The sequence below is a fragment of the Sphaerodactylus townsendi genome, linkage group LG06, assembly GCF_021028975.2.
Source record: "Sphaerodactylus townsendi isolate TG3544 linkage group LG06, MPM_Stown_v2.3, whole genome shotgun sequence".
Lineage (NCBI taxonomy): Eukaryota > Metazoa > Chordata > Lepidosauria > Squamata > Sphaerodactylidae > Sphaerodactylus > Sphaerodactylus townsendi.
Genome location: NC_059430.1, coordinates 133,450,131 through 133,475,457, shown reverse-complemented (window position 1 = coordinate 133,475,457; position 25,327 = coordinate 133,450,131). Strand labels below are relative to the sequence as shown.

Below are 25,327 nucleotides of genomic sequence, written 5' to 3'. Positions count from 1 at the left end.
GCAGGCCCTTCCCATTTCTGTCTCTGACCGTGGCCATGGTAGGTTTAAGGGCAAGCGAGACTTCGGGGGGGGGGGGGGGGAAGAGTTTGGGGGACTGACTGAAGACATTAGTTTAAAATGCCTGATGTGCCTCTCTTTCCCACCCTTTACCTTGAAACTGCAAGCCCTGGCGCACCCTGCAGTTGAATGAGTCAGAAGGAAAGAGAAGGGGCTGGGAACGATGTTATTTTTGGCTTTGCCTGTCCCCTCATCTGAGAGGCTTGGCCTTCCCCAAAGAGCAGGATTCTACACCTCTGGTGGCAGGTGGGGGTGGGGTGGGGTGGGGAGGGCAGTGTACTAAATAGTGTACTAAATGACATCTGGGGGCATGACTACCTCCCCGTTCCCCCCCTCCACCCAGCACCTTGCGCCCCTTACAGCCCCCCTCTTGGTCCCCTCCAAGCTGCCCCCCCCCTTGCCCGACCTGTCCTTGTTTGCGCTCCACTTGTCACCGGGGACTGCTATGTCAATGATGCTCACTTTCTTGTCCTCGATCACAGTGATGTCTGGTGTATTGTGTTTCAACACTTTGTCCGTTTGGATTCGAAAGTGCCACAGGATCTTGACCTTCTCATTTTCCATTACTTTCTCTGGACAATGTTTCCACCAGTTCTTAGCTGTTCTTATGTTGTAATTCTTGCATAAATTCCAGTGGATCATCTTGGCCACTGAGTTGTGTCTCTGTTTATACTCGGTCTGGGCAATCTTTTTTGCAGCAGCTGAGGACATGATCTACAGTTTCATCAGCTTCTTTGCACAATCTGCATTTTGCATCATCTGAGGATTTTTCGATTTTGGCTTTGATCGAATTTGTTCTAAATGGCTTGCTCTTGGGCATGGCTAAAAATCAGGATTCAGTTTCCTTTTTTTCAGAGTTCCAGTTGTTAACCACAGCCAGGTCTTTTCGTTGTCCACCTTGTCTTTGATTTTCTCCAGAAATTGGCCATGCAGTGCTTTGTTGTGCCAGCTTTCAGTCCTCATTTTAATCACATTTTTTCTGTATTCTTGTTTGGCTTTCTGGGATTATTATTATTATTATTATTATTATTATTATTATTATTATTATTATTATTATTATTATTATTATTATTATTATTATTGGTTCATTAACAGTTCATAGAGATCAGCATAATTCTATCAGAGCTGTTGATTATATATGTATATAAAAAGAATAGTGTACATATCTATATAACTGAGAAATAGAATCATTTTGTATTTTTGCCCCCTTCAAAAAAATGTAGCACGCAGAGGGCTTCCTCCCCACCCCCCACCCCATAAACCAACCCGTTTCTGGGGTGCAGTCCTGGCTCTGCCAGCATTCCCAGCAGGCAGCATAGCCAAGATCCAATGGATCCAGAGCCACACAGAGCATGGACAACTATATTTGTTCTTGTTCTTTGCCTCCTATGAGCCACAGAAGGATGAAATAGTGTTTTTTTAAATTAAACCCCCCCCCCACGAATGCTGCACCTCCATCATGTCTCCTGATGTTACCTTGGCAGCTGAGATGAGGTCCTCTTCCAGGCTCAGCTGAGTCTCAGGGGACAGGAGGGGCCCCAACTCCAGGGCCTTGTTGACCAGGGGAGCGATCTCACCTCTGCCCAGCACCTCTCTATGTAGAACAAAGAGCGTTAGAGAGGGGGTCCCCAACATGGCTCTCAGCACCCGCCAAGTGTTTCTAGAAAGCGGGCTGAACCAGGGGCAGGTTGTGCCCTGCAGGCTCCTGAGTGGCCACTGGAGATTTGATGGGCTGTGCCAATTTTTAAAAACAGCGCTTTGGCAAAGCTGCCATCACAGCACAAGGATCTTCACTGTGTGCCTGCAGGAAAGCTACAGCAGTCATTTTGTGGCTGGTTTACCTCTTGCAACAGCCATTTTGCTGTAGCCTGGGAGCGCCCTAGATGTTCATGGACTACAATTTCCATCAGCCAACTGGCCATGCTGGCAGGGAATGATGGGAATCGTAATCCATGAACATCTGGGGCACCACAGATGGACACCCTTTTGAGGCCGATCCCCTGCGCTGTGTCAGAGTCCCAAAGGCATCCACAGGCTCAAAAAGGCTAGAGGCAGGGTTGCCATCTCTAAATTGGGAAATACCTGGAGATTTGGGGGGGGGGAGCCTGAGGAGGGCAGGGTGAGACTGCAGTTGCTTATGATGCCAGAGAGGGCACTATACAAAGCAGCCTTTGTCTCCAGGGGGCTTATCTCTTGCCTGGAGATTGTTTGTAATAGTGGGAGATCTCCAGCCACCGCCTGGAGCCTGGCAACCCTGTTAAAGGGATATTTCTAGCCAGCCCCTGAGTAGAGCTGAGCCAAGCCAGGCCATGGTTGGGTTAGCCAGCTGAGTTCTCACCTGTCATTTTTTACAGGGCCTTGTAAGCCACACAATTCTTGGGGTACAAAACCCAAATAGCACCTCCCACCCTATCCCAGTTATCAGCATGGGAGGGAAGTTTTTCTGCACACCCCTCAAAATTGCCCAACAAGAATACCACCACCCCTTACCCAGTTCTCCCTTATTTCCAGTGGCATACCTGCCTAGGGACAGGGGGTACCCCATGTCCCCAGGCGCCCCCATTTGGTCACGTGGGGGGGCGCCAACATTTCAGGGTCGTTTGTGTGTTTTAAATTTTTTAGTGTTTTTTTACGTTTCGGCCAGCAGGGGATGGATTTTTAGGGTTAGTGGCACCAAAATTTCAGGGTACCATCCAGAGACTGTCCTGATGATACCACCCAAGTTTGGTGATGTTTGGTTCAGGGGAAGCAAAGTTATGGACTCCCAAAGGGGGGTCCTAATCCCAATTGTTTTCAATGGGATTTCAATGGGAGCTAACAGGAGATGGGGGTACCCATTTGAGGGACCATAACTTTGGTCCCCCTGAATCTAACTTCACCAAACTTGGGTGGCATAATAAGAATAGTTACCAAATGATTGGTGTCACTAGCTTTAAAAATATTCCCCTTACAGGCATCCCAAGAAATTTGCCCAAGATTCTTTGTTTTGCAGTGACTTTGCTCCATTGTAGCCAATGGGGAATTTCTGAGTGTGTAGGCAGGCTGCACATTTCTGAAGATAAAGGCACCAGACTTTCAAGGAACCAGCCAAATTTGCTAAAATGTGTGTGGAAGAGGAAAATGCTGTGGGCACCAAGTTGAAGGTGAACCTGATGCCCACAGCATTTGGCCATCCCAGGCAAACTTTAGCAAAGTTGGCTGGTTCCTTTCAGGAGACTCACACCAGCAGCCCTGCAGGAAATAAGTGCCCCCACCCAGAGCAAGACCACTACCACATTGCCTCCTGTTGAAACCTCTACCACAGAGCCAGCTGGGCATAACAGAAAGCCCCATTGAAGTCTATGGTGGGAAAAATAATTTTTCCCACCACAGAACTTGCTGAAGAGCCTGGCAGATTCTGGGGAATTTCTGAGTGTGTAAGCACTGACCACACATTTTTGAAGATAGAGTCGCCAGACTTTCAAGGTGGCTCCAAGAGGCTTTGGGTAATAGCATCCAAGCTTGTTGAGCTTTGTTTTGGGGGGTGGGTGGGGGCGTGAGTTGAGAAGTTCTGAGAGAACTCAGCCAGCAGGCTTCATGTGCAGGAGCATGGAAACAAAATAAGCCTTTTGGGGGCCCATAAAATTGAACCCTCAGAAGCAAAGGTCTCTAAGCCTGGATGCTATTACCAGGAGGGCTTCCTGGAGCCACCTTAAAAGTCTGGTGCCTCTATCTTCAAAAAATTGCAGCCTGCCTCAGGAATTCCCCATTGGCTACAATGGAGCAAAGTCACTGCAAAACAAAGAATCTTGGGCAAATTTCTTGGGATGCCTGTAAGGGGTGTATTTTTAAAGCTAGTGACACCAAAATTTCAGGGTATCATCTGGTAACTATTCTTATGGTGCCACCCAAGTTTGGTGAAGTTAGATTCAGGGGGACCAAAGTTATGGTCCCTCAAATGGGTACCCCCATCTCCTGTTAGCTCCTATTGAAAACAATGGGGATGGGGGCATTCCATTTGGGCGTCCACAACTTTGCTTCCCCTGAACCAAACATCACCAAACTCGGGTGGTATCATCAGGGCAGTCTCTGGATGATGCCCTGAAATCATGGTGCCACTAGTTTTAAAAATGCACTCCCTGCAGGCTGAAAAAAACACCAAAAATACCCCCCCAAAGCCCAAATACCTTGTATTTGCATTTGTTCATATTTGGGCAGGACATAATCGGACAATTTTTGTCCGAATGTGCCCAAATTTGCCCAGATTCCAGCTGAATCTGCTATTTGTTTCATTTGAATCTCCAACCCTCAAAAGTGATGCTGTTTCAGGGTGGGGGAGAATCCACCCCCAAACAGCATCACTTTCAATTTTGTTTTAACCGGGGACCCCAGATTCTCCCTTTAAGGTGGATTTAAAAGAAAAATCTGAGCTCCCTAGTTTAAACACCATTGAAAATGATGCTGTTTGGGGGTGGATTCCACTGGAGGTGTTTTGTGAGAGATGATGCTGACATTTGTTTGGTAAATGTTTTGCTGGGGGTGATTTGTGAGAGATCTACATGCTTAATACCCACTTGCACTGGCTTGGAGTTGTTTCTCAGGCTAACAACCTACCTCATAGGGTTGTTGTGATTAGGAAATTAGGAAAAGAGTTGGTGGGGAGAGAGCCATGTATGTTTTGCTGGGAGTGGGAGGTTTTTTGTGAGCTGGTGCAAAAAATAATTGTTTGGTCATTGTGGGGGAAGGTGGCTGCCCATATGCTGGGGGTGGGGGGGCGTCAAACTCAGGTTTTGTCCCCGGGCTCCAGTTTGCCTAGGTACACCCCTGCTTATTTCCCAAGTGGAAGAATGTCCCAGCAGATCAGCAGATCTACCGGCCTAGAACTCCACTGCCTTTCTTTGCCTTTCTGCAGCAGCCATGCAGAGAGGGTCGGGTGGTCAGTGGGGGTCTCCCAGAGCCTGCGGTTCTACAGGGCGAGTGGAGAAGGGTTTCTGGCTGTTGCCCACGGCCAGTACTTGCAACTGACCTCTTATTTTCTTACCTTTGGTAGATGTTGCAGTTCCAGTCCAAGACAAAGTACAGCTCAGAGACGGTCATGCTCTTCTGGACCACCTCAGCCAAACGCTGGGCCAGTCCCTGGTGGTAGCTGCATAGATAGATGTTGAAGGCCTCATATTCCTTTGGATAAGCATGCAGCAAGTGACATTTTACCGTGCATAAGTCCTCCTGGGCACGCTTGGCCAGCCTGTCCATCAGTGTGGCAACAGAACCGGCCCTGCCTTCCGAGCACTGGCACAGTCTCTGGTTGACTAGCTGCTGCACTGCTTCCACCCACTGGCTCTTCATGGCTCGGGGCCGGGGCCTGGATCCCTCTGCCGCAGCCCCCTCCATCCACTTGCGGTCGGTCTCCTCCTCCTGCTCTATCACTTGTACCATGAGCTCCAGCTCTGGGTGGTGAGTCTTGGTGGTCAGTGCCTCTGCCAGGACTGCCCAGAGCTCCTTCAGCAGGGCTTCATAGAGGAGAGCCACGTCCTTGGCCTTCCGGCTCCCGTCCTTCCGCATCTCACTGTTCTTCTGGCTCTGCTGGCCATTCCACTCACACTCGGCTTCCAGTTCAATGATGTGTTCATCAGCAGTCACGAGGTCCCTCTGGTGGATGAGGCTCAGGATCTCCAGGACTAGGAGGGGACAAGGAGACACCACACTTGTGGAGATCACTGGAGGAACTGCCAGAGGTACATGGGGGTGAACTGACCCTGGGTGCCCCCCATTACATCATGTGGGTGGCTAAGTGGGGCACGGGGGCGGTGTGGGGTAGGCACCCGGAGCAGGTGTTGCCCCGGGTGTCATTTCCCCCCAGTACACCTCTGGGAACCGCCTCTCTGCCTACTGAGATCACAATGAACCAGGGACTGTCAGGGCAGGGTGGCAACCGTGGTGGCTGAAGGGAGGAGGGACCACCAGCTTTGGACTCCCCCTTGGGGAGCAGTTGTGGCTCAGTGGGGAAGCATCCGCTGGCTATGCAGGAGGTCCCAGGCAGCATCTCCAGTGAAAAGGATCATCTGCATGCCAAGGAGATGCTCTGTCATATGCAGGCCACTCCAAGTGTGTTCCCCCACAGACAATCTATTGTTCTTCCTAGATCTGCCCACATGATCAGTGCTTGCAGAGCAAGATTGGCCCTTTGCCTGGGTCACAATAAACTTCAGCCTCTCTCTGACTTTTTCCTTGGCCCACCTTGCGAATGTCCTTGCCTGTCTGCCAGCCAGCTTTTCCTTCTCTGCATTGTTAACGGCCTCAAGACCGAAATGGGGAGGGGCAGTCTGGACATTTAAAAAATGAAATGAAACTTTGATTGTGTGTTCCTGTATTGCAGGGGGTTGGACTTGGTGGCCCCTGGGGGTCTCTTCCAACTCGATGATTCTATGAAACTCCACGGTCTGTGAACACAGCCAGATTTGCACCAGCTGATGAACTGTCGGCCCTCAAATTTAGGCCTCAAACAAAGATGAGTGAGGCTAGACATGATACAATTATGCACGGCATGGAGAGAGGGGCTTTTCTCCATCTCCCATAATACTAAAAGCCAGGGTGGCGGATGGGAGACTCAGGACAGCCACAAGTATTTCTTCACACAGCACATAGGTCGATTCCCCACTGAGGATTAGATGTGCACTCGTCACTCCAAATATCCAGTTTTCCTGCAGAACTCCCCACTTCACCAGCGCCGAATGCGCATTCATCCCCTTTCTGGTGCCCCCCCCCCCCTTAAGCACGTGTTATTTTAGAACCTGGAAGAAAGTAGACCTTTTCGAAAAACGTGGGGGCAATCTGGAGCGGTGGGGAAGTTTGGGGGCGGGGGGTGAATCCAGATTCGTTTTACCTGCCCTTGCGAGTGACGTGGCGCCTCCCATCCAATCAGGACGCAGTGGGTTGTGTGCTATGTGTGTGCAGCCTTTTTTTTTTTTTTGCAGACCGGAGGTCCACAGGGATACGAAGCAACATGGGGCTGGTTTTGACTGACTGACTGAGTAGAATGCAATACAAAGTAGGCCATACACGTCATATCAACGTGAATCCGACTACATGGAGGCGCGGAAACAGGGCTTTGTTTTAATCGCCTGTTTCTTTGTCTCCATGTAGAGTTGTTCCGTGCATGCTCAGGCAGACGTGGATCCGTCAGTTTGAAAGTGAAAAAAATTCCCGCCCCAGCACAACGCAGCAGCCAATCAGGAGAGTCCCTGAGCGGATTGCGCGTTTGATCTGCTGCCAGTGGGGACTCCTGCACGACTGCTGCGTTTCTGGGAACGAGGGGGCAGAAGCTGCAGTGGGGACCATGAAACCGTGCTCAAAAGGTCCCGAATCTTACCAAACTGGTTTTATATGCCAATAAAGGCTTGTGTTGTTGTCCAAACTGGTTTGTATCTACTTTCATTTTTGAAGTGGGGAATCAACCATAGTTAATTTGTGGCATTCACTGCCACAGGATGTGGTGATGGCTGCCAAACTGGAAGGGAATGGAGTTATCAGTGGCCCCTAGTCCTGATGGACATCTCGCCCCTGCAGTATCAAGGGCAGCAGGCTTCTTTATATCAGTCGCTGGGGTGGGAGCCCAGGCGGGAAGGGGCGGCTTGCAGTCTTCCTGCCTGTGGGCTTCCGAGAGGTGGCTGGCCGTGAACAGAGTGCTGGGCTTGATGGTGGGCTTCATTCTGCTCCAGAGGGCTCTTCTTGCGCCCTTGTGTCAGGTCAGCACAGCTCCTGCACCCTTCTTCCTGACTCTGTGCAGGGACGACGCAGACTCCCTCCTTGCCCCCGCAGCTCCTGTTGTCCGAAAGTGCTCTGAGCAGTTTCCACAGGCCACTGCACCGACATATATGCTGACCATTCCCAGCTCAGGTTCAGTATTTCCCTCCCTTTTCTCTGGCTAATCCTTAACAGGATAGATGCCAACAGGGTCACACTTGCTGAAGAGAGTCTTGGGACTAGGTTGAAAAGCTGGGCCTGTGGAAACGACCTTGGGATAACTGTGTGGTAAGAAGTACTGCCCTGGCCATCCTGGAATCTGACCCCCAGAGACGTCCCTCAAGGGGGTGGAGACACCCAGGAGCAGCAGATGTCAAGGGCCAGCCCCGCCAGCTGCAGGGGGGAACCTCCCCTGGAGAAAACGGCACATTCACCAGCCAAGGGAACAATTGTGACCCTGCCTTGCCAGCACTGGAGGAGGGGGGTGAATGGGGCAAGGGGCTGATTTTCTCAGTTCTCAGCCAACATGTTAAATGACAGAAAAAGGAGTGGGTTTACCTGGTGGCCACATGAAAAACACGCTTGAACACACATGGAAGTGGCCTTACCCTGAATCAGGTCCACATTGTCTACTCTGATGGGCAGCCGCTCTGCAGGGCCTCTCCCAGTACTCCCCACCTGGCCTTTCCGCAGGAGATGCAGTGGGGACTGAACCAGGGGCCTCCACGTGCCAAGCAGATGCTTTGCCCCTGTGCCACGGCCCCTCCTCAGTGAGCCACAGGCAGGCACAGATCTGCCCCAGTCCTCAGGCAAGGCGCTCCAGGGCTCCTGCTCCAGCCCCCCTGGGAAGCCAGCAAGCAGGAAGGCTCTACAGCGGCACTCCTGAGGCCCTGCTCTTGGCTCCTGACGTCCCTTCTCTTCCAAGCAACCAGCCAAGAACCTTTCATAGCCTTGGGAGGACTCCAAACTCACTGAGCTCCCTGCCTGCTTGTCTCCAGCTCCAGTTTCTATGGAGCTCCAATAAGAACTGCCTGGCCTGGTGGAGTGATGAGAAACATGGTGGGTTCACCGATCACTGGTGAGCACCCTGGACCAGAATGGCAGCAGCAGGGCTGAACTCCAGATGAGTTCTTCTCACCCGGTGCTGTGATCCCTGGAGTTGAACGAGAAGAGAGGCCTGTGATGTCCACCCAACCCCGAATCCAACTGCTTCTGCTGAGGGTTACCGGCTCTGGAGTGTGAAAGTCTGAGAGAGTTTGGAGGTGGAGCCTGGGGAGGGCAGGATTTTGGGGGGGGGGTGCAGTGGGAGGTGGAATATAATGCCATAGAGCCACCTGGAGCCTGGCAACCCTACTTCTACTGGTTGCCTTGAATGCAAGGGGAAAGGGGGGCAGCTTGGTTAAATGCGTGTTAGAGTTTCTTGGGGACACTTCATTTTTATCCCTGCTCTAATCAAAGCACAGAAGGACCACAATCTGAGCTGCAGAAAAAATAAACAAACAAAAACTATAGGGAAGGCCAGCCTGAAGATGCAGAGATGAAGCACGCAGGGGTCCTTTCAGTGGCGTATCGCCAAGAGGGCGGGGGTGTGCACGAAGCAACGGGTGTGCACCAGTGTGGGGACATGGCAGGCATGCAGGGAGCACACGTGCCCCAGGTGCCATTCCCCCTTGATCCGGCCCTGGGTCTCTTCAGATTTGCTTTCTAAATACCCCAAACCCAGGAGTTTTCATCTGTAACTCTGTAAGAGAGAAACAAAACAATACAAAGGGAAGGAGGTCTTAGAAAAGAAATGTGACCCAGTTTTGCCTTGGAAAAAATAACAGCTTTTCTGTACTGCAAAGGGCAAAATTTCAGCACTCAGGCCCCAGCCCTAGAGCTTGTGCTACAGTAGTAGTAGTAAGTTGCCTTTGAATGTGTGCAGAGCTGCTTTTAGCCATTGTAGTGCAACAGCAGCAGAAGCCGTTGAAGAACATGCAGGGAAAGGAGAAGAAGAAGAAGAGTTTGGATTTATATCCCCCCTTTCTCTCCTGCAGGAGACTCAAAGGGGCTTACTTCCTTGCCCTTGCCCCCTCACAACAAACACCCTGTGAGGTAGGTGGGGCTAAGAGAGCTCCGAGAAGCTGTGACTAGACCAAGGTCACCCAGCTGGCGTGTGTGGGAGTGCATAGGCTAATCTGAATTCCCCAGATCAGCCTCCACAGCTCAGGCGGCAGAGCTGGGAATCAAACCCGGTTCCTCCAGATTAGATACACGGGCTCTTAACCTCCTACGCCACTGCTGCTCACTGCAGCCCCGCCCGCACCTCTTTACCATTTCAGGACTTGCTGTGTACTTTGTGCTGCTAGGCCTCATTTGATAGGACTTGCCTTTGTTTGGAGTGCCGTGTCTGAAAAGCACCAAGGAGCCTGTCTCTGCAAACGTTGCAGCCTTCATAGCAATTGCGAATCAATTATACCTGTGGCTGTAAAGATTATCTTGAATTTCCTTCTGAAGCAATTTAACAATTGCTTCAAAGCAACAAAGGTGCAATCATTTATTGACTTGACACCATTCATCACCTCCACAAAAACCTCTGGGGAGGGGAAGAAAATTTAGATAGGGGTCTGTGCCGTTTGGGTTCTGCTGGGTCACATAGGGATCCAGGGTCAGGCTTCCAAACGAGTTTAGCTGCTGATGCTATAGAGGGAAAAGCAGGCTGGCAGGGTGTGGGCCAGATCTTCACATGTGGGTTCTGTGGTTCCAGTGGCACGTGCAACCAGCTTCTTAGCTGAAGCCCTTGTTCCTTGTGATTTAACGTATTGCCCCTACTAAAAGCCTCCACTGCTGCAGCCTGGAAGTTCTCTGCACAGATTGGCAGAGGCAGGAAAGAGAGACGGCTGCATCCTAATCCCTTTTTAAAGCCACCTGTGCTTGTGGCATCACTGTCTTCTCTGGAAGCAAATGCCACGTTTTAATCATGGCGTTTTAATCAACCCACTTTCTCGGTCTGGTGCATCACTTTATAGTCATGTCTCCCCCCGCCCTCGCCCCCTTCGTTTTCTCTTTTCTAAACTGAACAGTCCCAGACTTTTCAGCCAGTCCTCATCGGAAATGAGCAGGGTAGCCCTCTGCGGTACTTTTTTCACCATTGTGATGCCCTTTTTGAGACACAATCACCAGCACTGCACAAAGAGCTCCAACTGAGGCCACGCCATAGATGTGTACAGGAACATCATAATTAAGTTTGACAGCTCTGGGTTGGGAAATACCTGGAGATTTGGGGGTGAAGCCAGGGGAGGGCAGGGTTTGGGGAGGGGAGGGGAGGGGAGGGGAGAGACCTCCGTGGGGTACAATGGCATGAAGAGTCCACCCTCCATTTGCTCCAGGACAACTGATCTTGGTTATCTGGAGATCACCTGGATGTTGGAAACCTTAACTACAATATTGGTGGTTTGGTTTCCAACCTCTGTTGTTCACCGCCCAGAGCCCTTCGGGGGTGGGGCGGTATAGAAAACTCATAAATAAATAAACAAACAAACAAACCCGCCTCCCAGGAGCAGGGCTGCTGGTTCCCCGAATCTCTGTCCCGTCCCTTCCACACAGTTCCCGGTTGACCCTTTTCCTGCCCGCCCCAAGCCACAAATCAGCTCAGCAGAGGCAGCTGATGCAAGACTCCTCTCGTTGTTTAGGCCAAGGTGAGCTGGCTGTCATGAACAGATTGTTCCGGGCAAAGAAGGAAGGTTCTCTCCAGGCTTGAGAACCAAAGTTGAATTGAGTTTGTGTATTTCCCAGCCTGCTTTGCTCCCCTCTAGAACTCTCTGAGGTTTTTTCCTTCCCTCTGGGCACATTCACCAGCAAGGTCACCTTTTGCAGACACTCTGGCGAGGCAATCAGAAGGAGTAATCAGGCTGGATCAATGAGCCCAGACCATGGAGAAGAAAACAACCCACCCTCATCAGCCTCCCTCCAGTTGGAGCCTGAGTAAGCCGGCTGGCCCCAGCAGTCAGTGGGAATCAGGCTTGCTGGGGAGGACCCGCGGGAAGGGCTTGCAGGCAGTGAAGGAACAACAGCATCAGCACACCCACGTCCAAGCACAGAAGTGGGAAAGCTGCTGTCAAGTCTACCTGGAGGCAGTAGAGCAAACATACCTTTTGTTGGTTCCGTTGAAGCACTTTGGGGATTGTCAGTGTGGAATTCCAGAGGAACCCCCTCCCCCCACATATCTGCAAGCCACTTGCAACAAAGCCAAAAACATGGGAGGGGGGAGGGGGGATTGTGGCTCTCATGCAAGACCTCTCATTAGGACCAAGGAATGACAGACTCAGCCTGCACAAAAGCCATTGTGTTGGCCTGAGCACACCTGAAGCTGCCCTTCGACTGAATCAAGCCCTTCAAAATCAGTATTGCCTACGCAGACTGGTGGCAGCTCTCCAGGGCCTTTCCCATCACCTCCTACCTGGTCCTTTTAACCAGCGATGTCGGGGATTGAGCCTGCCTGAGGCCTTCTGTGCTGCATGTTTTCCTCCATAAAAGAATCTCACGACTTAGCTGCAAAACTCTTCTTTGTTAAGTTAAAGCCAAACATTCCCTCACTCAACTAGAAAGGGCATTTTTAACAACACAGATGCCAGAATCCTCCAGCAGAGCATTGGTAGCCGGTGGTTGCTGCTACCCTGGGATTCTTGGAAGCCTCATGCAACTGCCCAGGGTCAAAGGGCACGCTCCTTGCGGTCAGAACAGCCCCTGCCCTGCTTCTATGAAGAGAACAAGAGATGGCCCTGAGTCTTCTTACCACTCTGGGGACAAAGCAGGCAAATGACTGGGTGGGACCTCCCTGCATAAACTTCGTTCATGTATCAAGGGAGCCTTCCTTCCCCTGAGCACTGGCTCAAGGCTGGTAATGGGATTTGAACATGGATTCCTGCCTTCTTGGCTGGAACTGGAGAGGCCAGACCAAGTGGCCCTAGTCTGACCCAGTAAAGCCATTTGCAGTGTCCCCTTGAGAGGAGTTTGGATTTATATCCCCGTCCTGAGGAGACTCAAAGGGGCTTACAATCTCCTTGCCCTTCCCCCGCCCCCGCAACAAACACCCTGTGAGATAGGTGGGGCTGAGAGAGCTCCAAAGAACTGTGACTAGCCCAAGGTCACCCAGCTGTGTTGGAGTGCACAAGCTAATCTAGTTCACCAGATAAGCCTCCACAGCTCAAGTGGCAGAGCAGGGAATCAAACCCAGTTCCCCAGATTAGAGTGTACCTGCTGTTACCACTACACCACGCTGGTGCTTTGGAGGACCAATGGCCATTCACACTCCACCCAAGTGCAAACAGAAATGAAGTATTTCAGCACTGAAGCTGATATGTAGAAAGCAGATTGTAAAGGTGTAGTCGCTAGAATGTCATAGGCAAGAATAGTGGGGGCAGGGACAAGACCCCCAACAGGGAGAAGGGGCCCTGTAAAGGTGCTAGTATGTCATAGCAAAATTAAGCAAAACTCCAGCGGAATCTTAAAGACTAACAATATTCATTTCACTATGACCTTTCACAAGTTTCAGCAAGTGTGGTACAGTGAATGGAGTGGTAGACGTACTCTGGGCAACCTGGGTTTGAATTCCTACTTCCACCGTGGAAGCTCAGCTGCCCACCACAAACTCTCTTCTTGGGAGAGAAGAATGATGTTATAAAGGCACTTTAAGTGGGGGGAAAGTGGGATACAAATAAATGAATACATTATCAAATACATCCTCACTTCTTCAGGTAGATTCATGAAGGGGAAATCGTACTGGGAAATCTTGTGGGGAAGGTTTGAGTTGGATTCCATCATGAGGCTTTCAGGTATAAATTCTCTGTGGAAGGAGGAAAAGCAGGAGCTGATATAGAATGGTCAGTAGTCCTACTGGTGACCACTTGGGGTTGGGAAGGCAGGTGGAAATGTACCTGGTGCTTCACTATTGCAACCTGCTTACCCGGAAGGCTCCTGCTGCAGCCCCATTCCAGACTCACCTGAGAGCGGCTCCTTGGCCTTCACTGGCTCTGCTTCTTTGGTGACCGGTCCCGCCTCCAGCGTCTCGGTCTGGTTGAGCTTCTCCACCAGTGAAGCCCTGCGCACCTTCCCCCCCAGCCCGATCTTGAGGAAGGACATGCGCTTGATGGTGTCTCCCCCACCGTTCTCCTTCTCGGCCTGGCCACAGTCCAAACTGCTCAGACTCTCCTTGCACCGCCCATTGAAGCGCTGAAGGAGGCTGAAGTCCTCTGAGCTGCGGCGCATCTTCTTCTTCTCTGGAGTTCTTTGGTTTGGGTTGCCCTCCAGCAAGGGAAGCATCATGCGGCCCAGCAGGGACCTCTGCTCGGGCCCTTTCTCCCTGTTGGGGGTCTTGTCCCTGCCCCCACTATTCTTGCCTTTGCCCAGGCGGAAGGGGGACAAGCCCACCAGCCTCTCCAGGGTCGCCCGACGCCTGTAGCATCCTTCTGGGCTGTTGTGGAACAGATCCCCGGGAAAGTTGCTCCTGCCCTCTGGGGAAGGGTCTCCACTCTCAAGGGTCACGTCCCCAAGGAAGGGGTCTCGGTCATTCTCGTCAAGGTCTTCCTCAAAGGGATTGGTGCCCCTGCTTTCTTGGTCCAGGATAAGCATCCCTGCACTGCACTCTTCCCTGCTGGCCATTTTGAGATTGTAAGGATTCTTAAGGAATGGCATGGCAGCTGCAGCGCCCAATGACCTGGGGAATGGAAAAGATGAAGGGTCACGTGACCAGAGTTTAAGGAAGTGGGCAGAGAAAGGCATTTTGGTCTCTTCCCCCAGCTGCTTAGCTGTAAGGTCACACATCTGTGGCAGATGGTTGAGTTAGGGGAATGTGAACAGATCCAGACAACAAAAGCTGTGGTGTGTTTTTTTTTGGGGGGGGGGGGGTTGGATGGAGAGGAGAACAGCAGCTGAATGGCAGGCAGAGGAGAAGCAAAAGAGAGAAGGAGAAAACTCTGAGCCACGTGAGACAAAATAGCTGCCAGGGACAGGGGAGAGATCTGATGTGGCCATCTTCATTCTGCCTTTAGAAGGGCCACCAGGGCAGTTAACAATTAAAAACAAATATAATAAAATGACATTTTAAAACCATTTAAAAACACAGGGTTCAATTCAATTCAATACTTTTATTGGCATAAACAAGTAAGTTAATAAAAATATAAATAAATAGATTAAAAGACAAAAATAGATTAAGGTTTTTAAAAAGCAAGGTAGTCAATAAAAGGGTAGTTGGGGTGCTGTGTGGTTTCCGGGTTGTATGGCCGTGTTCTAGCAGCATTCTCTCCTGACGTTTCGCCTGCATCTGTGGCTGGCATCTTCAGAGGATCTTCAACTCATCTTCAGGGGAACACGGCCATACAGCCCGGAAACCACACAACACCCCAGTGATTCTGGCCACGAAAGCCTTCGACAATACAAAAGGGTAGTTAACTGGAGCGGGTCTGCTGAGCCAACATCAAAAAAATTGTCACATTCACAGTCCTATCAAGATTATTGGTGTATATTCTTTTGGGGGGAAATAGGACTTGGAAGGTGTTGGGGCATCAGGGAAGTTGCTAGTCCATAAGAGTTATTGCTTTTATGCTTTCTTTGTTGGCATGGAATTCTGAACTCTCAGATCAGTAAAACAGATTGTGAATAATATTTGAACTCTGGCATGGAAAAATCAGTCAACATGTCTAAGCAGGAAAATCTCAAGGAATCCCAAAATGTACCCCCAACTCGAATAATGAAGTTCTATAACCTTAACTCTTTTGGAATCTCTGCGCATAAAGGTGGGGAGGGATGAAACGCCATCTGACACTATATGGTTCCTGGTTTTATTATTGATAATCAGTTGTTTTATGTTGTGTTTTTAAGCTGTTTTTATTACTGTTGTTCACTGCCCTGAGCCCCTAGGGCCATGGTGGCGAATCTATGGCACCTTTTGTAGTCCATTAACATCTGGAGTGCCATAGGTTCGCCACCACAGCCCTAGGGGGAGGGTGATCTAGACATTTAATGAATAAATAAATAAATAATAAAAACAAATGTTCAAAATAAAGAACGTGCCCCACACGTCATCAGTCCTGCTCTTGAAAATATCCGCAAGGATTTCTCCCTCCCAAATAACTGACGCCTAACGTACCCTCTCCCTTCCCTCCCCAGAGATTCATTTTCTCCTTAAGAGAGGAACCATACATCCTCCTGTGGGAGTGACTGTAGGAGACCCAAAAGCAAATGGAGATGAAATCAGCTGAACTGCCAGTGGGGAGCTGAGAAGGCCCAGCCCCAGCTTAGGGGAGGGGGCCACAGGGGGACCCAGGAACCATCAAATCCACCCTCACATCAGTAGCTGCCCTACCTCTTGCCTGAGACCGTAGCCTGGTGCAAGAAGCAATTAGAGGCCGGGCCCTGCTGGAAGGTCCTTCTCCCAGAGGGGATGGTAGCCAGTTAACTGAGCACACAGGAGTATCAGGTTACCACTGTTTAATGGGAACAGGCAGTGCAGAGTAATTCCCATGCTATAGACTTCATTGTTATTCCCATGCTATAGACTTCATTGTTACTCATACTTCTATTCAGATGCCCTCAACTATTGATCTGGTTGCCTTCTTTGTTACTCACAAATGTTTCTTCACCCACCCTGGACACTCCAACAGATATATATACTCCACTTGCTTTCCCAACATCAGATCCTCTGAAGATGCCAGCCACAGATGCAGGCGAAACGTCAGGAGAGAATGCTGCTAGAACACGGCCAGACAGCCTGGAAACCACACAGCACCCAAGTGATTCCGGCCGTGAAAGCCTTCGACAATACAGTGCAGAGTAAGCTTACTTTCAGTTCTGGGGAAAAGCAGTCCAGAGCCAGTTGTACATCTGGGGTCCCCAGTTTAAATCACATTGAAAGTGATGCTGTTTTGGGGTGGATTATCCCCCACTCTGAAGCATCCCCCCCCCCCGATTTCAACACTTGCATTCGTGTCCAGGTGACAAGGTAGAGAAACAGCTCCCTTGGGCTGGCAAGGAACACCAGGTTGGCACTATTCCTTGGATCCTAGTAAAAAAATTAATTTCATAATGACATCATTTTGGATCTCATTAATTTTGCCTCCCGTCTTTGCCCCTGAAATAACTGCAGACAGTTCCACTAAAGCCACTCCTATAGTATGTAGATTGCTTCTTCATCAACTCTTTACTGACTGCACACTTTCTTCCATTCTGCACCCTGCTAAATGGTCCTTCAATACCTGCTGAATGCGATCAGGATGAGTCTCTGATCAAGGCACAGCAGCCGGCTGCATCTCCCCAGGAAGATGGAAGTAGGTTTAGGGCTCTCTCCATTGACTGCCTTGCCCCTTATGAAGGCCAGTCAGTCCAGAATATTTGGCTGCACCAATGGTCTTCCCACATGCACAAGAAGTGCAGTCTATGGTCCTTTTCAGTGACAAGGGATGTCAGGATGTAGGACTCACATGAAGCGCTGCTTGGTTGGCACCTTGAAAACTTCTGTTCTGTTCCCCAAGCAATCTCAGGTGCCTTGCACTTGGCCAGAACAGAATGTGAGACTGTAGACTAATGAGTAATAGTTAAAAAATGGTTTAATAGTATTGAAAGCTTAGGACTCCTCCCATGAAGTCTAACTAATAAAGGATACTGGAGATGCTGGAAACGATTGGAGATTATTGAAGAGCTTGCAGACACCAACTCTTCCTTGCTTGCTTCCAAGAAAGTCTGCTCTGCTTCTTGCTGCTTCTGAGTTCTGCACAGCGTCCTCTAACTGGACTCTGTTTTCCTGAAATCCTGTTGAAACTTGCTTACTCTAAGTTCTATGGATCTCTAACACCTTATATGTAATATCTTAAACTTCTGGGATATTGCTGTCTGGGATATTGCTGAACAAACTGAAAAAAGGGACTGACTAACAAGAAATGCTGTAGTGCTTTTGCCTATAGGTAGCTTCTTAAAGGGACAGGGTCTAACTAAGGTTCTTTCCCACAGAATACTGTACAAAAACAATTAAGCCCATTCTATCTAAAGCTACAACTGAGGCTTAAATAAAGAAAATGGGGAGGGTGTGTCTAGGGCCATGGTGGTGAACCTATGGCACTCCAGATGTTCATGGACTACAAATCCCATCACCCCCTGCCAGCATGGCCAATTGGCCAACTAAACTAGACTATAAACAGTCAAAAGATAAATACTGTCACAGCCTGCCCATGTTACAAAATGACAGCAGTGTCCAATGAGAAACATTTCCTGCATTTCTTGGGGTTTCAGTGCCCCACAGCTGGGAATTTCTTGGGGGGGGCGGGGTTCAGCAGAACTGCTTAGCCTGGGGACATGCAAAGCAGTCAGGAAGAAGGTGACACCCTGCAGCCTGGGGCCAAATGCCCCCCTTGGGCAGGCAAGCGTCTCTCTCCGTTCCCAGGGCATAAAAGCAACTAAGTCAAATTGTGCTTGAAATGAGGCTGAGGTTGAGTTTTCATGAACTTTTAAAGCTGCTTGCCGGGGCATCTGTGCTTTTCTCTACCCCTGACTGGTTAAAACCAAGTCCCCAAACATTTGGAGCAAGGAGAAATGGCCTCCCAAGTAGAGGATGCATAACCCCATCCCCTGCTCATCTTTGCAGGAGACAAGAGATGAGGAGGGCAAAGTCTTTATATAACCTATTCATAGAGGGGCTGTGCTGGAGAAACCGTACCTTCATGCTGCCTTCTCCACCTTCCCCAGCTGAGCTCATCTATCCCTTCCTTTAAGGACTGACAGAGAGTACTTTACTTGCTGACTTGACTTCTCTTTAACCTGCCCATTTTCCAGGTGGGGAGCGTGGGGGTGGGGAGAGAGAAACTCTTAGAAATAAATTGCTGCCGCAGAAGGCCAAGCTGCAAAGGACCCCTTCGATCCACTCACCCATGCAGGTCATGCCAACAAAATACAACAGACCTGACATTTGAAAAGAACCTACCATGGTTTGCAACTGCCTTCTAGATGAAGCCGGATATATTCTACCGGGAGGAACCAGCCAGGTACTGATAAGGCAGGGCAGACTCCCCGGCTTCCCAAAGCACTGAAAACATGGTTGGAGTTGCAGGGAAATTTAAAAACTATCCTGCTTCTCAGTCTCCATCCTGCAGGCACATCTCAAAGTTCACACCGGAAATCACACCCTGTGGTGTTTGACAGAACAAGGAAGTGCCTTGCATGATATGAACTAAACACAGAGCCAACCCCCCCCCCCCGCCCCCTCTTCCTGAGAGCAGCTTAGTTATTTGCCAGACAAGCAGGCTGAGAGGTTGCTCGTGTACCAGTTTGAAACAAAATTCTCTCTGCACTTATAGCCTTTTTTCTGGACCAGTTTGGAGTGGGGAAAACAGCATGTGAGTTTTGAAAAGTTTCTCAACAAAACTGACTAATCACCCCATAAAGACGTGTGATTTGATATACCACAGATAACAGCCACAGAATGCAATGGCTGGTCTCCCTCACTGAGGTGCTGGCGATGTAGGCACAGAAGGAAAAGAGTGAAAGTAAGAAGGAAATAGAAAGTGGTAGAAAGTGAGAGAAAGAGAGAGAAAGAGAAAAAGGAAATGATTTTAGATTTACCAGAAGGTTATTTCTTCCTTCTCCCCATTATTTAGGAAAATAATGGAGAGAAAAAGATTCTGGCAGAAAAATACAACTTAAAGGTCATTTCACAGAATCATGAAAAGAGATGTCTTTGTTAAGAAAAAAAAGCATTCAATGTTCCTGCATTCCAGAAAAAGATACTTTTAATGCTTGTGTGCAAGTAAAAGGCTCATGAAAATAATATCTTCAACTAAAGCACAGACATAGAAAATAGAAATAAAGCATTTTAAATGATTATTTCAACGCTGAAGTATACTTATATGTAACTTAAGCAAGTTTTTCTTGAAGACATTTTAGATGTTAAGAATTATATGGCTCAGAAATAGCAAAGGGTACTGCTTTCCAAAACAGCCTATTGTTACTCTTCCCACACATTCCCAAAAGAGAAAGATACTTTTACTTAGCAATGAGCTGAGGAAAGTGTGTGTGTAGAAAATAACTGACAAAGCGGAATTAAAAGCAAAGAAAGAGAGTCAAGCCATGCTGAGGAAACTATATTCTTAAGAATGCTATTTAACAATGTATCGCCATGATGGGAATATTGAAACGTCATGAATTGACAGGGTTTGGCTTTGCAACATTTATGATGCATCAGCTGTCTTTATCCTATAAGAACTGTGACTTTTGTATACTCAGGGCGACTCCTCTGATTCTATAACAGACCCTCTGAGGGTTTGGAATAAAAATTATTTATTTAATTAGCCCTTGTCGGCTCAAGCTTATTAGCTAACTATTAGTAAACACGTTACTCTGTGGTAACAGAGAGAGAGCGTGGGACCGACACACCACCAGCTGAACCGGTTGCCAGTGGAATTCTGCATCAGGTTCAAGGTTTTGGTTTTAACCTTTAAGGCCCCGAGCGGTCTGGGACCGTCGTATCTGTGGCATTGCATCACCCCAAATTGCTCGCAAAAGATGCTCGGGTCCTCCAATAAAAATCTCCTGGCAGTCCCTGGGCCCAAGGACATGTGATTGGCCTTTCTGCCTTGCCAGTCTGGTGGAACTCTGTCAGCTGCCATGAGTGCCCCTGGGCCTGTAAGACAGAGATGTTCAACCGGGCCTTTGGTTGAGACCATGTCCCAGAGTCATCTGCCGGCCTCCCTACACGACCATCAACGCAACTGCCACTCTGCGTTACCCCCATCTGATTTTACCCATACTTTGACTGCTTAATAAGGGCCCATGTTTTGAGCTGGGCTGGGTGGTCCTTCATGGGCTCCAAAATTTTTTGCCATCTTAAGTTTATAATGATATGTATACATACTGAGTTTTTATGTATCGGTATAATTCTTTTAGAGATGACTGTATGTATAACGCCCTGAGCCTGGCCAGGAGGGCGAGATATAAATCCATATATATAAACGCGAAATACCACTCACTGACTCATCAACAGAACTCAAAAACCACTGAAGCAACACACATGAAATTTGGCACACCTGTTCCTTACGTACTCCAGGTGCTCACTAAGAAAGGATTTCCCAAAATATTCACTTTCACTCGATTTATTACCTATTTACTGTTTTCACTGCTCATCTCTGGCCATCTGCACGAACATTCTAAGGGCAAGCCAACCGCTCAGTCCACAGACATGCTGCACGAACATTCTAAGGGTGACAGTTACACACCACCAGCTTCATGTCCTTCACTAACTGCACTCTACCACTGCCCTCCACAATGCAGGTGAACCTATTTGAAAACAAACCCATCAGTCCACAGACAGGCAGTGAGGAAATATGCTGCATTTCACCCCAAAATTCACAAACAGGCTGCAAAAAAGTATGCTGAATGTCACCCCAATGTTAACAGACAGGCTGTGAAAAAGTACTCCTCCCTACCCTCACGTTAACAACACCGCTACAGACAAATACTATCAACATACATTACAAACCACACTATCACCTTGGACTACTAAACATTTGTCGGCTTTTGCATATGGACATCAGATTGCTTACTGTGGAGACAAGTTTATTGCTCTCGGCCTCTGATCACTCTGTGCTTGGTGTCGTGCTCTGAAGTGGCAGGATGAGTTCCCAGGAATGTGCTGCAGTGGCGGTACAGGCCAGCTCCCTGCCCTTCAACCCTACCCTGAACCTCTTCACAGCCTTCTCACTCATCAACATCCAATGGCAGAACACTTCCTTTCTGCATCCCGAAAAGACAACGGCTGCTTCCAAATGACGTCTTTTGGAGCCCGCCAGGTGAAAGAGAGCAATAACACATTGCATTAGAAAAAGACAACTACAGGAAGCTGCTGCAACATATGCAAAAACAAACCCATCAGTCCACAGACAGGCTGTGAGGAAATATGCTGCATGTCACCCCAAAGTTCACAAACGCCCTCCACAACGCATGTGAACCTATCCCTTCTGCTGAAACCGCTACAGGGAGAAGAGGAATTAAACCCAGAAAATGCTTTACACACTGCATTATAAAAAGACAACTACAGAAAGATGCTGCAAAATATGTGAAAACAAACCCATCAGTCCACAGAAAGGCTGTGAGGAAACATGCTGCATGTCACCCCAAAGTTCACAGGCTGTAAAGTAGTATGTTGAATGTCACCCCGAAATTCATAGAGAGCCTGTGATGAAGTATGTGTACACGGGTGCCCTGCTAGTAAAATAAATAAAAATAACTTGTATGTGGCCTGAAACATCTTTTTAAAATTTCCCTTCCTGTTTGCCGTTCAGCCAGATGAAAAGTTGTGGGCAACTCAAAAGTTTGCACATTTTTTGTGATGTTTAAATTTATCTTAATTTAAAAAAAGTTATAAAGAACTTTTGTTTGGAATGTTTTTCTGTAGACCAGGGGTAGGGAACCTTTAACACTCAAAGAGCCATTTGGACCCGTTTTCCACGGGAAAAGAAAACACTTGGAGCCGCAAATAATTTTTAACATTTAAAATAAAGATAACACTATATACATAGGGTTTTTTTTAACCTTTTACTCTGCTCATTCTGAGAAGCGCCTGCCCTGCTGCCTGCAGGGCAGGCAAGGATAAAGCCGGCGGCTCGGCCTTGCCAGCTGCCAGGAAAACGCCTGCCCCGCTCCAACAGGGCGGGCAAGAGGGGAAGCCAGCAGCGCAGCCCAGCCAACCGTGGGCAGTTGGTGCGCCCGCCCTGCTGCCCGCAGGGCGGGCAAGGATGGGGCTGGCGGCTCGGCTCGTGGAGCCACAGTGCAGGGGCAGAAGAGCCGCATGTGGCTCTCGAGATGCAGGTTCCCTACCCCTGCTGTAGACCATCCAAGTTTCAGAGCATAGCCATGTTGGTCTGCAGTAGATCAGCTAGAATTGAGTTTAGTAGTACCTTAGAGACCAACAATATTTGCAGGGTATAAACTTTCATGAGTTAGATATCTAACTATCAGATTTCCAGCACCTACCAGGCATAATAATCGAAATGTACAACAGCCTGGTAGAGTAGATGAGTATTATCATCCCCAGAATTGAAATGAACTTAGCTGAGGCTCTTGTTACTCTTCATATTTTACAGTTTGGGAAGTAATCTTAAAAGCAAACTATGGGCATGAACGGGGTTTCTGCCAAATCAACCCAAAATTAAGCAATTTGCATCCATTCCATTTTAAGGAATGCTTTTCTGCTCTTCTGAGTTTGTGATAGTAGTGGATTACTGACACAGGCTAGAATCCAATTTAAGAACAGCTCCTTAACACAAGAACCACAAAGGTGCTTTCTGATAAGCCCCACTGGCTTGGCCTCTAAGCAGGGGTCCCAATGGCTCTTTCTGCTTCAGACAAACCAAGTCTGACCTTGAGGGTGCTGCCCCCTGGGAGCAGCCCCCACCTTCCTCTTTCTAACACAATTGTAGATTGCCTGAGAGCGCCGGGAGGAAATTACACACCAGGATGGGGATAGAGGAAGCAGCCCTTTCTCCGGGGGGTGTGTGTGTGTGTGTGTGTGTGTGTGTGTGTGTGTGTGTGTGTGTGTGTGTGTGTGTGTGTGTGTGTGTGTGTGTGTGTGTGTGTGTGTGTGTGTGTGTGTGTGTGTGTGTGTGTGTGTGTGTGTGTGTGTGTGTGTGTGTGGACATGCCTTGCAATTAAAGCAGTGCAGGAAGGGACCCTCATTGCATGAGTCACACAGACCTTACTCTCTTTGAGTGATAAATGAGTTTCAAAACAGAGGTCTGGGATGGCTGTTGTAGGTTTTCTGGGCTGCTGGGATGGTTGTTGTGGTAGTTTTTGCTTTTAATGTTTCACCTGCATCTATGGCTGGCACCTGCAGATCTGGGATGCCTGGCACGCCGACAGGTCACACTCACACCCCCTAATTTGGAAACTTTATACCTAACTTCTGTTGTAAGAGTTGGTTCTGGCTATTGAGGGGAGCACTCTGCACATGATCAAGAGAGCTCTCATTGCCGGATATTGCATCTGTGGCTGCGTCCTGGAGTGCCAAAAAGAAAAAAGGCTCCTCAACTGACTTTCTGTTGGGGGGGGGGGGAGCTGATCTCTGCCAGGGCCTTCCTCTGCCTTGGACAGCTGCAGAGCAGCACTCCCCACTTGCAGCCAACATGCGCCCACTGGGTGGCGGGGGATGGGGGGGAGGTGGGCAAATGGAGGGGAGGGCTCTGCGCAGACATGCATCTTGGAAGAGGGACCTGAAGAAAGGAAGGGCAACAGCAGGAAAAAAGCAGGAGGAAAATGTGTGACAACCAAACTTGTTAGAAGAGGGGCAGGCCAGGGAAGCAGGGGGCAGCAGAGCTGCTTTGCAGAGGGGACAAGTCCAGACAGGAGAGGATGTCCGAATGCAGGTTGCAAGATCCGGGGGGGGGGGGGGGCGGGGGAGCGGACAACCCCACAGGCCCCTTCTGAGATCCCTTGCAATGCTACAGCGGATGCCACAGAGCACAAGGGGGGGGGGGGGTTGGGCCGCAAAGCAGAGACGGGTCAGCAGAAGGGCTCCAGCAGCGTCTCAGCCGCCAGCAGGGTGCCAGGCTCCCTTCCGGAGATGCCACCTCTTCCACCGCGCACCCACCCACCCACCAGTTCCCCCCCTGCTGCCGCGGGGACCTCTGGGTAGGGGTGTTCCTGGGGGGCAGCTGGTCTCCCTCCGCTGTCACCACTGTGCGCTTGGCCAGTTGTGCGGGGTGAGGCATCAGGCACCCCCCCTCACCCGGCAACCCTGGCCGAGCCAGCACCCACCAGCACGCCACGGCTCGCCCCCCAGCCCTTCCCTCCGAGGCTCTCGTGCCCGCCTGTGGGCCGGGGGCTGCGCTGGCACTGGGACCAGGAATGCCCCCCCCCCCCGCGCAGTCGGCCTGCGCCGCGGGCGAGCGAAGCGGTGCGCTGGGGCAGCGGGGCTGGCTGGCTGGCTCAGAGGCGTGGCAGCGGCCGGACGGCAGAAGCCTCCTTGCAGACCGGTTCCCACGTGCCGCCGAAGAGACCCCCTGCCTCACTGCGCAGGCTTGGCCAGCCGGCCAAGGGCTCGGGCATCACCCGCCGCCTCTGCCGCTCCTCAGAAGCCCCGAGCCCCGCCGGCCCCCAGGAACTTTCGGCTGCAGAGAAGCCCGTCCGGCGGCCGAGTCAGGCGTGCAGGAGCGGAGCAAGAAGGGCGGCGGGGGGCGGGGGCGTCCCTACCTGGCCGGCTGCTCGAGGCCCGCGGGGTGCGGGTGCGGGGGTCTCAGTCCACGCTCCGCCGCCCCCGACACCGCGCTCCTTCTGCCGACCTTGCAGCGCCGGGGGAGGGGGGGGGTGAGCGGGGCCTGACTTCTGCGGCTGAAGCCCCGCCCAGCAGCTTGGGCTCGCCCCCCCCCCAGCGGGAGGCGGGGTCCCCTCCCCTCCTGCCTGCCCGCCCGCCTGCCCACGGGGCACCCTGGCCGGAGCACTTCTCCTGAGCCAGAGGCTGCAGTGCGGGCTGCCAACTCCAGGACCGCCCAGCTGACCCCTCCCGTCTTCAGGGAAACGGGGTCGTGGGGGGGGG

At 50.2% G+C, this 25,327-nt stretch overlaps 1 protein-coding gene across 3 annotated transcripts in view; it reads right to left on the bottom strand.

The window, feature by feature from the left end:
• The window catches only part of EXOC3L2 (exocyst complex component 3 like 2), a 69,208-nt gene extending 44,125 nt beyond the window's left edge, over positions 1-25,083 (bottom strand). For all 3 annotated transcript variants that reach the window (XM_048499286.1, XM_048499284.1, XM_048499285.1), the window contains exons 1-4: positions 24,985-25,083; positions 13,761-14,473; positions 5,078-5,714; positions 1,534-1,651 (exon numbers count right to left, since the gene is read on the bottom strand). In XM_048499286.1, coding sequence (XP_048355243.1) covers positions 1,534-1,651; positions 5,078-5,714; positions 13,761-14,451 — 1,446 coding nt within the window. In that variant the 5' untranslated portion in view covers positions 14,452-14,473; positions 24,985-25,083. The remainder of the gene's footprint in view (positions 1-1,533; positions 1,652-5,077; positions 5,715-13,760; positions 14,474-24,984) is intronic.
• Between the last annotated feature and the right edge of the window lie 244 nt (positions 25,084-25,327).